This window comes from Ammospiza nelsoni, chromosome 6 (assembly GCF_027579445.1).
Source record: "Ammospiza nelsoni isolate bAmmNel1 chromosome 6, bAmmNel1.pri, whole genome shotgun sequence".
In the NCBI taxonomy this organism is placed as follows: domain Eukaryota; kingdom Metazoa; phylum Chordata; class Aves; order Passeriformes; family Passerellidae; genus Ammospiza; species Ammospiza nelsoni.
Window position 1 is genome coordinate 54,659,328 of NC_080638.1, and position 16,934 is coordinate 54,676,261.

Here is a 16,934-nt window from a genome sequence, read left to right on the forward strand (position 1 = left end):
GAGGGAAAAGATAAATGACATTCATCTCAATTTGGGGAGCAGAAGATGCTATTGCCATTTCTTTGGGCTGAGATTGGCACTGTTAACGTGTTTGCTGAGGAAACTGCCCTGGGAAGTACTTGAGCACAGCCAGATGCTGTACAAGCCAATGCATGATTTGAGCTTTTCTTGGACCACCTATATTTTGTTTTTTGCCCACACCATTTATCTTTCCATCTGCCTATCATGGCTTCTTGAAAATGACTAGGCTGGGAGAAACACTTTCGCTCAGTTTTGAGTTTATGCTCTTCATTTCCATATGCAAAAGAAAATCCATGTTGAAATGGACAATCTGTTTTCTGTGGTTTTTAGAAAGCTTGTTGTCTGTTCAGTATAATAATGTAACTGACAGAGGAAGGACTTGCTGATAGATTTATTTATGTGAAGTGGAATATAGTCCAAATTAGATATGGTTGCAAATGGCTGGATTTCTATAGAGGGAAGCATGGCTTTGAGCAAATCAGTTGGAGAGAACTGAACTGCTTAGGAACACACAGCTTGATACTTAAAACCCACAGCTGAAAAAGGTCATATTCTTGAAAAGAAATAATCTGGGTTGGAGTGGAAATGCAAACCTCCATGCAAGGAGATTGTGTTCAGTTTATCAGCCCTAGTCCAAATCAGTTCACAGCTTTTCATGCTGCCCTTTAAATGCAGAGCTAGGAAGCATGAAAAAAGTATAGGACGCAAGAAGTCATTTCTCAACAACAGGACAGTGAAGCTCTCAAGACACAATTACTGTGTGGTTTGCTATGTGGAATAGAGCTTGTTAGTATAACAGAACCTTTCCTTTTCCTGATAGTGCTTATGTGAAGTAGGGTATGAGTCAGATCAATTTTGGCTGACCTGTTCTCTGGCTTGTGACTGTGTCGTGCCTGATGCCCACATCTCAGCTGCTTCTTAGGCTAGCTCAGGGCTAACAGTGTTTTTGTTCCAGCACAACTACTGTGTTTTCAGAGTCAGCTGTGTGGTTCAAAAGCTGTTGAATTGAAGTTGTTGAATGTGTCTGCTGGAGAGCCTAAGCTAACAAGCCCTGCTGGGAGGCAGTCTGGCTCCTGCTGCAGGCAGCTTGTGCTGAGTGCCCAGGTGTGGAAGGGCTGTAGTTTAAATAGTTCTGATACACTTCTTCTTTTGAGGAAGGTTATCAGCTGAGTGAAGTGCAGTGTAAGTAGTACAGTGTATTCCTGGGATGCTGTACTTGAACTGAAATGAACCTTCCTCTAATATATCCAAGAAATATCCTTATGGCCCTGTACAGAACATCCTGGTCCCTGATCACCAGGGGTGGCAATGTGGGAGAATGTTAGCACCTAGAATCAGCAGTTGCTGCTTTTTTCTAGCTGGTCTGAATAATTTGACACTGAAAGGTATGAAAGGAGCTGACAGAGAAGTTCTCTGCACTGTGTGTTGCAAGGTTTGTTAGAAGTCAAAGTTTAGGGAAATACAGAGGATTGGCATTGCTATGCCAGTGCACACAGGGGTGGCTAAGGTGGCCTGAACAATCAGCACCAGCCTGGCATTAAGGACATGCAAAATACTGACATTGTTGATATAGAATTTCACTGGCTTTAGTAGGTCCTTCAGTTGTTGACTGCTTGTCCTTCCTCTCCTTGAGAATTACTGATTGATAAACACCCCGTTGTTGCAGGTCTCAAGATATTATTGAGAACACTGAATTATTATCAAGTCTTGAATTTTTAAGGATGTCCTTCTTGTTCTTGTGCCAGTTATTAGTGGTTTGGAAAAAAACTCTTGCTCTTGAAAACTGTGATAAAATTGCTAGACTATGAAATAGGGCAGGATAGGCCTTTTATAGGAGCACTTGATATTCTGCATGAAAAGAAACTTTGCATTTCACTTCAGCCAAGTAGGGATCCAGGAATGAGAAGAAGCAGCAGATCAGGGTTGGTGTTGAGTGGTCAGGTACAGCTGGTCTTCTGCAAAGAGGGTTGGTTCTGCCCCTGTGAAATCAGTGGGGTGTTGAACAGAAGATGCAGCCTCTGTGTTAGTCCTGCTGCACCTACTCTTGGTATGGTAGGTCCATGTCTACCATGAGCCCCACAAAAAGATGTTGGAAGAATAGAGGAGGGTTCTCAACAGGAGTACAGGAAATGTTTCTTTAATCATTCATACAGCAGCCTGTTCAGGGAGCTCAATGTACATATCACTTACTGAAATGGAAGGGTGTTGTCACCAGAGAAATGAAGTACCTTCATGGGAAGTGCAAATCTTGTGGCAATGCAGTAGCCAGGCAGTAAGGAGAAGCTAAAGCCATATTGATACTAAAACATTGTGTGTTTTTTAAAATAGTAACTATTGAAACAATTTTCCAGGAGTTGCCATAGACTCCTATCAGTAGCATTTCTTAAATGAAAGTATTTTTAAAAATAATTTGATCACAACTGTTGCACTCAAATGAACAAATCAAGGAGCCCAAGATGGGAGAGTGTATGGTCACAAGGTTACATCAGGCAAGTGAAACTCGCCAAGTGTCATGCAAGCACGGATTTGTTCATTTGTGCCTGTACCATGGTTGTTAGCTCTTGAGGTATGATCTCATCCTCACACACAGTGATTTGCAGACCAAATGTTGCTCTATGCCAGTTTCTTGGTTGTCCCAAATGGGTTTCAGCAAGAGGAGAAGTAGTAGAAGAGCAAGATCTGGGGTTTCTGGGATGACTATGAATTTAATGTGTCATCTTTGGTGGAGTCAGATATTTGTTCCACCTTTGAAGGCCCCTAAACATTTTTAACTAATACTTTAATGAGTGTGGTTGGTGTATGGGCCTTAACCATGAGTGAAGAATGTAAGAAGGCGCCTGCTCTTACATAAACAGGCTATCAGGAAGTGAAAAAATACTTAAATCTTTACCGTGTAATCTAATGAGTAAGGACTGTTACAGATAATATATAACCATTCCTTTTTGCAATCACTAGCTGTTCAGGGAAATGAGAGTGAAAGGAACTTGAAAGATTGCAGACAGTGTCTCAGATCTCTGTAACTGGCTTTCAGCTTATCAATATTCAAGGTTTCAGTTATATTAGGTAAGATTTCTTTCCTTGTTCTCCAGGTCATCCTGGGTGTTTGCAGTCATATGGATCTGTAGGAACACAAGTTTAGTACAACAGGAAAGAAAAAAACCCATTTTTTAAAATTAGTGTAAGTTGTCCAGTAAGGGTTAACAATTTGTGATCTTGGAAAATCTGTATTCGTGTTTCCCTTCCAAAGGCTTTCCTGCACTAGTTATGCAAATGGGAAATAACATTAAACACCTCTATATTTTGTGCCTGATGTGGCAGTCCAAGTAAGTTACTTAGAAATGCTCAGCTGTTGCAGTGCAGGTGATGTTCCACTGTCTTGACCAGGTGACGAGGTGAATTCTGTGTCAGGAACTGGGCCCCACTTTATTGCCCCATCAGAACAAAGTTCAGTGTGAGTGTGAATTTTCAGTTGGATCCTTTGAAGGTTTCTTCAAAGGCATTGCTGATGTTTTTGAATGCTGTGTGCTTGTCCTCATTGCTGTGTTTTGTGTGTGTTGCTCAGCCTTACCCTGTGTGTGTTTTTGTTGCAGCACACGTCCCATGGAGACGGACGGCAGGAAGTTTCCTCCAGAACTGGGCGCTCTGGAGCTCGCTGCAGGAACTCCATAGCCTCCTGTGCTGATGAGCAGCCACACATTGGAAATTACAGACTCCTTAAAACCATTGGAAAGGGGAATTTTGCAAAAGTGAAGCTGGCAAGGCACATCCTAACTGGCAGAGAGGTAACGTGGCATGGGTGTAAACAGCAGTGAGTTGCTGTAGGTGTGAAGGTTCTCTTGGAATAGCACCATCTAAGTTGGTGAACACAGAGCACATTTTACTAGAGATATTGCCACTGATGCAGAAAAAAGCAGAAATTGAAAACTTTTTTTTTAGTACGATTACAAAACAATTTCTCTTGGAAATGGTTTCTTAAACTTGTATTTTTGGCGAGTCTCTGTCCTGCTGAATTATGTTAAAATTTGCTTCTAATATTCTTGGATAAATCCTCCATTTTCAAAAACCAGATCAATATACAGCAATTAAATAAGCTTGTTGGAAGGACTGCCTCTTAGTGTCTTTATACTTCAGGGCTGTATTGGAGGTAAAGTCAGACATGAGAACTAAATGTTGTCTTAATTATGTTCCAAGTAGCCCAAATGCAGTATTTTCTTGCCAGAGCCATGTCTGTCCCAGGAATCCTAGGGTGGATCATCCTAGGGTGTGTTTAGTGCTGGGTGGCTTTGGGAGGATGCTTCAGTTTGTTCAGGGATAGTCTTGTTCCAGTGACAGTTTCCTCAATGTGTATAGACAAGCTTCCTCTTGCATCTCTTCTTGGAGTCAAACTCAGCTCCATATTTAGTTCCTACATGCCACTGCAAGTAATTAATCACTGGCACTTAATGGTGATTCTGATTTAGTGATCTATAGTCCTGTCTGCTTGTTACTAGAAGGTGTTTCTTGGTGCTGTTTTATTAAAAGCAACCTTGAAGTACTGAAAGAGGGAGAAGCACCTTGCTAACCTTTTCTTGCCAAACCTGTCTGATGAAGTGAATGTTTGCTGATACCAGCAGGGACTTTTACAGAAACTGTGCTGCTGACTGCAGTGCTTTGAGGGAATTTCTCTTTTCTGAGGTAATACAGGGCTCAGTAGCAGGAACAGAGGGAAGAAGAAAGGGGACATATTTTGCAAGAGCTATTGAGATAGATTTTATTTTTTTTTGGCTGACAGTTCCCTTTGTCTTCTGATGTTAAAGTTAGTTCTCATTTGTAGAGAAAGTTTTTGATTAATTCCTTTCCCCTTAAGTTCCCTCCTCTTTTTACTGATGCTTAAGATGGGATGTGCAAGTACTTGGTTGGTATTTCTTTGCTCTTACTATAGGTATAGAACTTGGAGATAGATATGTGTCACACTTTGCAAAAAGCAAAGTACATTTTTCTTTACTTGCAGATAACTGTGTTGACCTCTGGTTCATTATTTTTGTTTGAAATTTCAACAAATAAAGGGGACAGTGTAAAATTTTTGGCTAAATTTGGAAAGATTTGAGTACTAAGCTTCTTCCACTGTCATGGAATTGATGTAGTTTGATCAACTGAGAGCATAAATACTTTCTGGGTTGTGGCTATTGGAATGAGTGTCATTCCTTAGAAAGGAACAATTAAGTTAATTTTATAGGAATATCTTCAAGATATTTCAAGCTTTTTTCTTTTTTTTAAGAGGGAGAAGAGTAAAATTTCTCTTCCTGCTGGATAAACTGTACAATGTTGATAATTTTATATGCCTGTGACCAGAATTGTTTCCAATATTCTGGAGAGCAATTTCCCCAATGTCATTACTTCACCCTTGCCCTTACTTTTTATATGTATTTATCTGATCAATCTTCAGATTGCTAGGCTTTCTCGTGGCTGTTAAATTGATGTGTTTTGCTTGTGATCAGCAGCAGCACCAACCTTGTATGTTGAATCTCAGTTTCATTGCTAACTCATCTCCAAGGCTGTTTAAATTGGTTTTCCATTGTGTTTGATGGTGCCTCTTAACTCCTTCAACAGATTTAATCATTATGCTTTGACATCCTCTGCTAAGGCCACTGATACAGATATTAAACAAGATTGGCCCCAAAATCTTGTCCTTGAAAAACTCTTACTCATTTATTTCCAACTTAATACCTCTTTAGCCTCTTTTTAAAGGAAAAAATAAAAACAACTCCATGCACTTTTCAGCTTATCTAGTTGAAAAATTTCCATGCAGCCTCTTAGATGAGGCTTTTCATTAGTCCAGGTAGTCAGGTCTTGTGTGTTTCCATAGGGTACAGTTAACTGTAGGAAAATATGTTGCATTTAAACCTTCTCTTTCCTTGGTTTTCCCTGCCAGTTTCAAGTTCAGGAATTTTATGATGAATTGGAAAAAAAAAATTGTCTGCTCATTTCTAAACCCAGCTCTGCTCTTCTGTTCTTGGTAGATGCTAGGAACCTGTGCTGCAAGAATGTTTTTTTTCTTTCTCCTTTGAAAATCTGTTTCTTGTAAGAATTCCAGGGTCATATTCTCAGCCTGGCCTCAGCCAGATGGCACTTAGCTTTCTGAATTTGTGATTTCCTGCTTTACACTCTTTCTCCTGCAGCCTGTCCTTTGTTCCTGTTCTTTTTTCCATCTTATGTACCAAAACCTAAACTAAATGCTTAGCTTTGGGAGTTACACTGAAATGAGTTTTCATCTCTGCTGTGTTCTTGCTGTATTTGAACCCCACTTATCTTTTCCTTGTTATCTGTGTCTCTGTTCTGAATGTCCTTTTAAGCAACCATGTCAGGTTCACTTTTTGGCAATTGCTTCTTTATATCTCTGTGCTGAGTAGTTTCCAAATCCTGAAGCAGATCAGCACTTTTCTGTCCCTTCCTGGGAGGAGGATATGTTTGTTTAAGCATTCTTTTAGGGTAGCTGCTCATCTCCTTGCATCTGGAGTCCTTCCCTGGGAGTTTTCCTGTTGCTTGAGATGAAGATTTCATGTTTCCAAGTGGAGTAAGTTCTAGGACTCCTTTTCATTTCCATTTTTAGTATGTCTAAATGAGTGCTCATCTTCAAATTACTGAAAGGAAGAAATGATCAGAACATCAACCTAATTTGAGGGGGTTGAATTGTCTTGCAAGGAGTGTGAGGCCAGAGATCAGCTTCACTGCATTAGGGCTGGTGCTTGGACACACCATCCTTCTTGGTCCTCTGCCTGGGAGAGTGTTACTTGTAGGCTGTCTGCCCTTTTGAAACCACAAGTCTTCATTGTCAATCTGCTTTTCTTAATTCTTTGACTGCAATCCATGCATTTGCTGTTGTACTTTTATCAAAAGGTGTTTCCTCTGACAAGTTTTCTGTACTTGCCAAAATGAATCTAAAAGATAAAACTACCTTTTGCTATTACTGAGGTGGCCAAAATTATTCTGGACCCTTCTGTTCTTTAAAGACATGTTCAGTTAATAGCCAGGGAGCTGAAGTTTCCCAGTGAGCTGAATTCTTTCAGAACTCAAGTCTGACTCCAAGGAATCTATTGTCATCTTCTTTCTGTTCTTCTCTTGGAAAAAGTGAAATTTAAGAGGGAGAAAGCATTCTGAATAGTAGCAGTTTGGCCAATTTGCTCAGTGTTCCAACTCCTGATTTCTTTCACTCCCTTATTCAAATCATGTAGGAGGGATGTTTTAAGTCACATTATTGTGAATGGTGGAAGCAAACTCAGTTCTAATTCTATTAACAATTTCACACAGAATATCATGGCAATGGTGCAATAGTGTAGGTGGATGTGCATTTTTCAGCACTGGCCCCAGCTCACAGTGCATGAAACCATTCCAAATGCACTTTATGTAAAGAGAGCAAAGTTTCTGCTTTAAAAGGCAATTTAATGTTTTATTAACTGTACTTAGAAAAGTCTCCATTTAACTTTGTCAGAACTGCTCTTGAGGGCAGGCTGCCTTTGCCTGTGATTTGGAGACCTTATCAAGGCACCTGAAGTTGTTCCCTGTTCTAATGATGGGTTCAAGCTGTCACAGCCCATGTTAACACATTGTACTCTCAGTGTTCATGTGGACAGGAATTCTCTAAATTCACCCTGCCTTTAAGGCTATAATTAGTGCACTGAACAGGCCTGAGAGTCTGTGTTCTGGAAAACTGAGCTCTCTACCTTCCCTTTATCTCCAGGGCTGAATTTGCTTGGCAGTGTGAGAGCTGAGGTGAGCTGGTTTTGCAGTAACATGGCACCTTGAGGCTTGGTGGGTTAAAAAAAGTTTACATCTTGTAAAGATTCACCAGAATGGTGCAGCCAAGAACAAAAATGCAAACTTCTCTGAGTGGAATGTGCTTACTAAGTGAACAGCTGTGGGTAGTCTTGGGGCACCAGGTCACTTTCAAATAACATTATCTGCTGTTGACAAAGGCAGTGCTCACGACATCCAGCATTAGAAGAGTCCAGCAGTATAATCCAGAATTATAAGAGATTGCAGGAAGTGAGTAACTTTGAACTATTGTCACAAAGTTAACAAGAGGCATAAAGGTAGAGATAAAAATCTTTCTTGGGTTTGTACACAGCTGCTAATATAAAAATACCTATTGCTTAATGCCTTTCTCTCTTGTTTGTATTTTTGAAGTGATTTCTCAAGGTTTTGCAATGGAATTTTGCCTCGGGAAACAGTGATCTATAATTTCAGTAGCTTGCCTTAGAAGAAAACACTCCCCAGAGTAAAAACATTCTTAGATGGCTTCTCAGTTATGTCTCATCGTATCTTGCAGCTAGAAGAGCTCAAAATAAGTCTTGAATATCAGTTTCAGAAAGCACCATATCCATTATATAACTCTGTGATGCACCCAAGCGTTGAACACCGCTCCCCTCTTACCCTCTCCATCGTGACAATCCATCCCTGTGTTTTTGCGCTTGAATGTAGGGATATAAATTGGCTTTGATGTAAGATATTCTTTATTCCATATGTCACCAACCCCAAGTTAATGCGGTGACAAAGATAGCTCAGAGTGATGCAGGGAAATGGGAGCTGTGGCATGGGAAGGAGCAGCATCTACTGTTTGAGCCAAAAACTGAAGTGGAGTTGAAAGCCTTTGCTTTGCACCAGTGAGGTATTATAATCAGCTGAGTTGCAGCATCTTGCCTCTTTGAGAGGCACCATCTCCTTCTGTAGAGCTTCTTCTGGTGTGTTTAGTCTCTAATTTAGAAAGGAAAAATACCAATTGGCATGTAATTCTAGAAAGATTCTCATTTCTTGTTCTACCTCGTCCAGTATCCAAACTGCATTGCACTGAAGTTTCTGTTGCCTATTCATTGCTTCAAATCTTCAGGTTCTGACTAGTTAGCATGGTATGGAATTCTCTTCTGCTTATTGTGTGAATTTTTTATTATGTTCTTTAATATTTCTGTGCAACATTTACTCAAAAGAGGAGAACAAGGAATGTACTTACCCAAAGTGTTGTACTACAGCCAATGTGTTTTTGTTGATTTCCAAGTGATACTTTTTTTAATACCCATCAGGGAGCAAATTGACACAAATATTTAGTGAATTTCCAAAGATGAGCTTGCTTCTTGCCAAATTTGTGTGGAAATGCTTTCAATATGCTCTGAAATCTCTGCTTTTAGAAACTGCCAATGCCCAGTCACTACTGTGTAATCTGTTGTGTAATTAGACTGTGTAAATATTATCTGTAGGCACACTGCTCTCTATCAGGGCACTGTCTGCTGCTGGAGCTTCCACTGTCATGTCTGTGATGGTCTTAATGTCAAGTCAAACACTCAGCAAGCTTCTCATCTTAATATCCTTAAAATACCAGGCTTTTTCCATTCCTGCTTCTAGTTTAAATACAAGTGTATAATTTGCAGAAGGACCTTAAGCATTTTTTGTGTAATTTTCATGTTTTCCATATCTGTTACTGGGTTTGAGCATGTTGTAATAACGTGGTATTGTTCCTATGGAAAATACTGATCATGAACTCTTCCTTTAGGTTGCCATAAAAATAATTGACAAAACACAGCTGAACCCAACTAGTCTACAAAAGGTATGTTTTTACATTTAATCTTTCAACTCTATTATAACTTGTTTGCTTCCCCACCTCTTCCATTAACCCTGAATGCCTGTGCTGGAGAATCTGAAGCATTGCATACCTTTGCACACATCTGACTACTGTATTTAATAACTGGTTTTGTAACAGATATTTCTGACAGCCCTGCAGTTGTTGAAGCTGAACTCATGTGGAGCTGTAAACTGAGAAAACAGTGGTATTTGCCACTTCCTTTGTCTTCCAAGCAGAGCTGACTCTGTAGAGAGGACCTGTGGTTTGGTGTCATGCCCCCATGTCTCCTTTGTGCCGGTTGCTTTGTTAAACTTAGAAATGCAAAACTTATGTTCTGTCCTCTTAAACTGGCCTTGAAAACACTGCCTGTGGACTGCAGGCCAGGCAGTATCTGTGCCTTTCATGTAGCTTGCAGCAGGAGAGGTGATGCAGTTGTGTGAAACAAATTAGGCCGTGTCTATTCTGGTTTCTTCCCTCTAGCTCTGAATGTTTAATGTGCTGTTACAGTTGTATCACCTTATCTTTTTAGTACAGAGTGATAAACCCTGCTCTTTCATTAGGCAACCCAGTCTGTTTGGGAATCCATGCAGGAAGTACATTTAAATGTTACTTTTACTTGGGACTTCTCTAACTCTCTCCTTTTAAGTTCTGCAGTCAAAGGCTTTTTGTTTACTTTTGAGTACTTTGATAAAAACCCCCTTGAAATATTTCTGTTTGAACAAGAGAATATGCAGAATTTACCTGCAAACAAAATGAAAGAGGATAACTAGAGCAAACTGGAGCATATACACATTTGTATTTTATGCAAATACTAAAAAGATCACTTGACTAGACTTTTTATCAATATTAATGGTGCAAAAGTAAATTGGAAAAACACACAAGTTCTTACATTTTATGGTTTCATTGAGAGGCAAAGAATAACCTGTAGAAGAAAGGCTCCGTCATCCAAGCAGGTGGCAGCTTTTTGTGACTCTGTAGACAGGGTAAAAGTAGATAATCTGGTTCCATTTTTCTCAGAATTTTTCTCAGTTTAGTCCCTGAGGTTACTGGTGGTTTCTGGGTAAGCAGAGTGAAAATAAAGTGCAAATTAGGTAATATGATGGATCAGATAAAGTTGATTTGTGTGGCAGATTGCAACTTGGAATGCCTAAATAAAAATGGTTGAATGCTTGAAGCACTTGAAAGTGAAACAAAAGCTGTGTGATAAAAATGGGAAATACCAGGGCATGGGAAGAATGGTCAGAGGGAAGTAAAGAGGCCATGTTTTCAGTTAAAAATGTAAAATCATAGTCCTTCGAATAGTGTTACTTGAAAGTGGGCTCTAATGCCAGTTTGAGCTCATGTGGGGGCACAACACAAACCTTTTACACATCACAGATGTTCAGTTGGAAAAGCTACCAGCTGGCAGTGTGCATGATGGTCCTTTGAGTACTGGTTTTCAGCTGGCTCAGTGTCCGCTAATGGCTCCATCTCTGTTGTAATTTAATTTTCATTTACAGTTTATAAAATTAGATTATGAAGTGTGATTTGTAGTGTGATCTTGTGTACCACTGAATTTCTTAACTGGAATCTGGAAGAATAGTACCAAATGGCAGGGCAGATATCAGATCAAATTTATGGAGTGAAATTGCAAATGTGCTCTCCTTTCTAAGCTCGTTTGATATACGAGGACAAGAAGAGTTTAGTGAGGTGTATCAGTTTTCAATTAAAAAACTGAAAGCATCTTTATTAAAACTAAATTCCTGCTTGCCATAGGAAGCAGAGGGAATGCCCAACATACAACTTGCCACCTTTGCCTGACCAGGGCTTTTTGTGTTGCGAGCCTTTGCCCCTTCCCCCAGCGCTGCCGGCGGCGCCGCAGCCTCACAGCTGCACACAGGACCTGTGGATGCGGGGGAAGCTCAGATGGAAGTGCTTCTGACCCTGCACTTCTGCAGAGGGAGATAAAATATTTGAGGTATGGTGGGGAGGGAAGGGCTGTGCCCAGAAGAGGGTGTGGTGTGCAGCGTCTCAGCTGCGGTGTAGCTGCATGCCCGAGTCATCCTTAGGTGGGGAAACGAATGGTGATTAAAGGCTGCCAGTTGTGATTTCTTTGTGTTCCATCTTGCACATCGATACTTCAGCTGCCGGGAAGAAGTTAACCTTGTTAGGGACAGGCTTTGCTTTCCGGAGCAGCCATTCCTGGTATGCCCTCCCTGACAGCTCTGTGCTGACACTCAGCAGCGCAGCTCTGAAGGGTCGGGTTTCTTGTCTGCTGCTGAGGAAGTTCTGTGGCAGCCACATGCAGCTACTCTGTACTGTTGTTTTAGGAGCCAATTACTGCTCTGCTGCTCTTGCTTAGTGAAGAGGAAGCTGTAACTGGTACTTCCCTGCATTGAAAGAAAAGGGAATTCTTAGAGGTTTTTTCCCATGCTGGCGGTGTTAGTCATAGTCACTGTTCTCCACAAATGGACTCGTGTGTGCAATTCCAGTGGATATTGGTCTCGCTGCAAGCAAGTGCTGATGCTACAGAGTTCACTTCCTCCTAAACAAAAAATAAAACAGTTTGGGTTTTTTTTTTCCTTTGATTTACCAATGCCATTATATGCAAGGGGTTTTTTAGCAAGCCCGTGTAATAGCACTAAATCATTTCTCATTTTCCTGTTTTAGAACTTGGCTCCTCAGCCAAATATTTTTGCTCATTATGTGCAGATGTTTTGCCACTTACTTGGGCAATATTTATTGTTAAAGCATTTAAGTGTTCTTAAACATCAATTGTAACATGGTTCATGTCCTTTCTGACCATGGGTCAATCAGTGTTTTAAGAACTGCAAGAAAAGTATGAGAATTTTAAATGCTCAGGCCCTTCTGTTTGTAATGAGTACCCCTTTCTGTTTCCAAGTTGTGCTTAGTTTGAGGCAAACTTGTATTGTGTAAAGGCTTTTTGCTTGAGGTTCTTTATTAGTTGTAGGGCATATTTCAGTGAGCAGTTACCAGGAGAAGACAAACACACAGGTCAGGCTTGAGCTGGCTTGGGACAAGATGCTGTGAAAAGCCTCCTCCTTTAAGGGACAAGGTGACCAGGAGAGGTTGGTGCTCTGCAGCTGGCACTGACTCACTTTTTAGCAAACTTTTTCAGTATTTTTAAAATAATTTGTTACAGTCTTTTGATAGCTACTGTGGGAGCACTTCTAGTCTGTCTTTTGCTGCGTTCAAAGAGAGTTAACCTAACAGAACCAGCTTCCATTGCTGGTTCGTTGGGGTTTTTTTATTCAGTTTTTTGGCTCACAGCATTAATTAAATGGCATTCTTTTCCTGTATCTGACATGGCTTGCACTCAAAGGACCAGACCACAACAAAGCTGAAAGCCATTTGTTTGGCAGACTAAGGATGTTTGTCTTTGCCTGGAAACGTTTGTAGAGCTCCTGTTGATGGAAAATGAGCTGTTCAACAAGCTGGGAGTAGTTTTGGATCTCAGTATTAGAAATTAAACTGATGAGAACTGTTTTCAGTTGTTTGTGTGCCTTTATGGTTTCATTGTGACCAGTAATTTCCTAATACTAAGAACATAAGTTTCTGTATTGAGAACCTTCGTGTTACATTTTCTGATATTGCACCTTGTTCTGTGTTCCTGTGAGCAGGGAACCTCAGAGGTGTGAGGTTTTATCATACCTGGCTGTTTGCAATGAATTTTATTGTGTGATGATAGTTACCAGGTCATTTCCTAGAAGCTGATACACATAATAAAATCTGTAAAACCTTTATCCAGCATACTTTGAGAAAGTTTTATGATATGTACATTTTATTCCTCTGTCAGAAACAGACTATAACACATATTACAATGTCAGGAATTTATAGATAAATATATCTATTTCCCCAGATATCCCCATATTTGTCAAAATGTGACATATAACAGATAAACTGACTAAGGATGCATGATCTAAAGTGCATTTATCTAACTAAAATTACAGTTTGGTGGTGGTTGTATCCTATTCTCAAGTATTTTTATTTTTAATTTCCTCTGAGGCAGAAATAGTCTGTTTTTTACAAGAGCTTGTTCCTAGTCACCCACTTGAACAAATGGCTCATGAAGGAGAAGCTGCTTTTTGACATGCTTCATTTGGGTTAGTAAAGCAGAGCAGTCATTTTGTGGACCAGTGTTTTGGTGAGGGTGTGACCCTGTAGGCTTTATCTGGGTATTGGGGGTGGAAGATATCAGGTACCGATTGAGAGTGAATTAATCCAACTCTCTTTGAAATTGTAACAACTGATAAGAGCCTTTCAGTTACATAAGCTATGATTAAAAGTATTAATGGAGCACTCAGAATATATTATACACCAGTTTAGCTGAAATGAATGAAAAGCAAGAAAAAATAGCTATAGATTCAACTGCTTTTAAATTCCTGATGATCAAGAGAGAGATGATGTAGTCTACCCTGTCTGATTACATATGAAAAAGCTCCAGAAATAACATAGTTTAAAAAAGAAAAGAAGGCAATTTTACCTCTCTAGAGGATAAAGAAAACGTGTGCACAGAGGTTTTGAAACTATTTTCCATGGCCAATAATTACTTGATAAATCAATCGTGATTTCATTTAAGCAGCTTGTCATGTAGCAAAGTGTCAGGCACAGACCTGGGTAACAAGATAATTAAAAGCATTTGGAAAACTGTTTGTTTTTTCTCTGTTCAGGTAGTGTGCCAATCCCAGCTGGTGCTGTAGCAGAGAAATGGTCTCCTGGGCAGTGCAGTGAGGATTGCTCCCCAGATGTTGGCATTTCAGAAATTCTGTGATTCTGAAATATCAGAAAGCAGAGCATGGTTACAACAGCTGGTCTCCAAATTGTGAATTTGTCCTATTGATTTATTTAAAACCCACCCCTTGCATTTTCTTTTATTAAAAATCACAAAGGCACAAGGATTTTGCTTTGTTGACTCTTTGGTTGTTTTCTGTTTGCTTCTAATGTTTCACCTTTTTTTTATTACAAAGTTTCACCTTTTCTTTGCTATTACTGAGTAAATACACTTACAAGTTTTTGAGTTGTTACTAATATGTGTAGACATACCAAATTTCTTCACTTTATCTGAAATCTGACCTGAGCCAAATCCTCCAGCAGCATTTTTTTCCCCTACTGTAATTAACTATGCTGTTCTCCCTATTCTATATTTACAAAACTGTTGGCTTTTTTCCTATGTCTGCATTCACCTGGAGCTGTGGACTTCTATTCTACTTCAGTCTCTTTACATGAAGTTCAATATGATGTTCCACTGATATTCCTGTAGAAATTTGTGTTAGGTTTCTCAAAAAACCTCTTGATTACTCCCACTTTTTGAAGCATGCTGTTAGAAAATAATTGACACTGAAGAACATCAGCCCTCTGCAGTCTTGGTGAGCTGCAGAGGGAGAACAGCTCCACACCTGGCTGCCATGCAGTGTTGTGCATAAAAAGAGAATTCTTTGGTTTTCTGAATACAAAAGTATTTATGCTTTTTTTTGTAATAATATTTTATCTTGGAACTGCTTTTCATTTATCTGCTATTTACCAGCTTTGTTCAAAGCAATGTTTCATATTGCAGAAACACCACCTGTGGCATTTTTAGTATTATGGTTATGAATTTCTGTGTATCTTACAATAGTCTTTTGCAGAAGAGAGGTGAAAATAATTAACAACTGTTCAGTCATGACTTTGCTTTCATTTCTAGTTTGTTAAATGTCACTCCCTATTTTCATGAAGCTGCAGAAGGACGGAGTTTGCTCTGTGTGACAGGCAAAATTGAAATATTCAGAAATAGTTACTCAAGCAAAGCGCTCTTCACACAAGTATTGGCAGTGGGGGAGGAACAGACAGGACATGAAACGTGACAATATCCTTACAGTCAGTACACAATCTCTGGATTTAGGGCAGGGGATATAATCTCATCCTGCAGCTTGAAATGGGCAGTTGTCCCTCACCATCATCCTTCTGGGATGGTGATGGGCTAGAGATGGAGTGCTTTTATATGGGGAAGTTGTGTGTTTTGTGAGGTATTTCTGTTAAATCATTCCTGTACCTTGTGTGTCAGTCAGGGTTAGCAGCAGTGCTTGCAGGAAGGGAAGCAGCAGATGGGGTCAGGAAAGCACCATTTGTGTTGTGCCCTGTTAATTTTGGCCGGTGCATTCATTGTGCTGCCCCTGGGCAGTGTCTGGGGCTGATCAGGGGAGCTGTGCTGGCAGACCAGGCTGCTGTGCCTCTGTTGCCTTGCAGCAATGCTTCTGAAGGGCTCAGGGCTGCCCTTGTCTTCCCTGCTCTCTGCAGAACTTGCTGGTGTAGGTGGATAACATGGTTTTTGCACAATATAAACAGCTGATGTTTCACCTGTGAGCTGCTGCTGCAGCACAGGAATTCTTGGGCTTTAACAAAGTACAGAAGAATGCTGAATTTGTACCAGTAACATACTGCAGTGGTCTTCTGAAGGTGTTCTGGTGGGGATTCACAAGAATTTGGAGCTGTACTTTTTGTGAAGGGAGTGAAAGATGTGCGAGATGTATTGGTCAGCAGGAAGCTGCATGGGCTCACAGTACTCTTCTGACCCCAAAAGTCTGCAAACCACAGGGCTAAGGTCACTTCTTTCCTGAGCTGTTTAGAGTTCTTCCTGGGTGTTTGCACGTTTTTGAGGGTTGATTTGTTTGGGAGGGGTGTAAAGCAGGCATTTAACTCTTCCTTTCAAAAAGTGCTTAATTAATGAACTTCATTGATAATGTTTAATAATGTTTGCCCTTTCTGTTTAAATGACTGTATCAAAGTCTTTAATCTTTAAGGAAAATGGCTGCTTGTTAGTGATTTCATTAACTTATTTAATGTTTTATGTTTATTTCAGCTCTTTAGAGAAGTAAGAATAATGAAGATCTTAAATCATCCAAATATAGGTATCGTGTTTCTTTCACATAATTTCCGTCTCTGGAGAAGTTTTAGCTTTTTCACTGTTAAGATTGCTGTGGCATGAGTTTAAAAGATTATTTTGCACTGGAGTGTGAATTTACTCTAAGATAGCAGTAATAACTGGTATTTCAGAACTGTGTGTTTAAAAAAATAAAATAAACATTGGGATCCCATTGCACAGAACTGTTATTTGCATAGCTAACTGATAAATTTGCTCCTTTTGAATATAGTATTGATTTTTGACTGAATTCAGGTTCTCATTAAAAATTAACATTTAAAATTTAAAAAATAAGAAATCTCATTAAAAATTAGCATATCAAAACGAAGAAGTGGTCAAGAATTTTTTCAAGTTTGTACATTTAAATGATGTGGTACTCCTGTGGGAGTGTCAGCAGGCTGGTAACTGATTTGTCACCACGTGTGTCAG

At 39.8% G+C, this 16,934-nt stretch overlaps 1 protein-coding gene across 21 annotated transcripts in view; it reads left to right on the forward strand.

Annotated features, from left to right (window-relative positions):
• Window positions 1–16,934, forward strand: part of MARK3 (microtubule affinity regulating kinase 3) — a 60,355-nt gene that overhangs the window by 9,445 nt on the left and 33,976 nt on the right. For all 21 annotated transcript variants that reach the window (XM_059475023.1, XM_059475027.1, XM_059475024.1 and 18 more), the window contains 3 exons: window positions 3,612–3,803; window positions 9,542–9,595; window positions 16,446–16,494. In XM_059475023.1, the coding sequence (XP_059331006.1) occupies window positions 3,612–3,803; window positions 9,542–9,595; window positions 16,446–16,494 (295 nt within the window). The remainder of the gene's footprint in view (window positions 1–3,611; window positions 3,804–9,541; window positions 9,596–16,445; window positions 16,495–16,934) is intronic.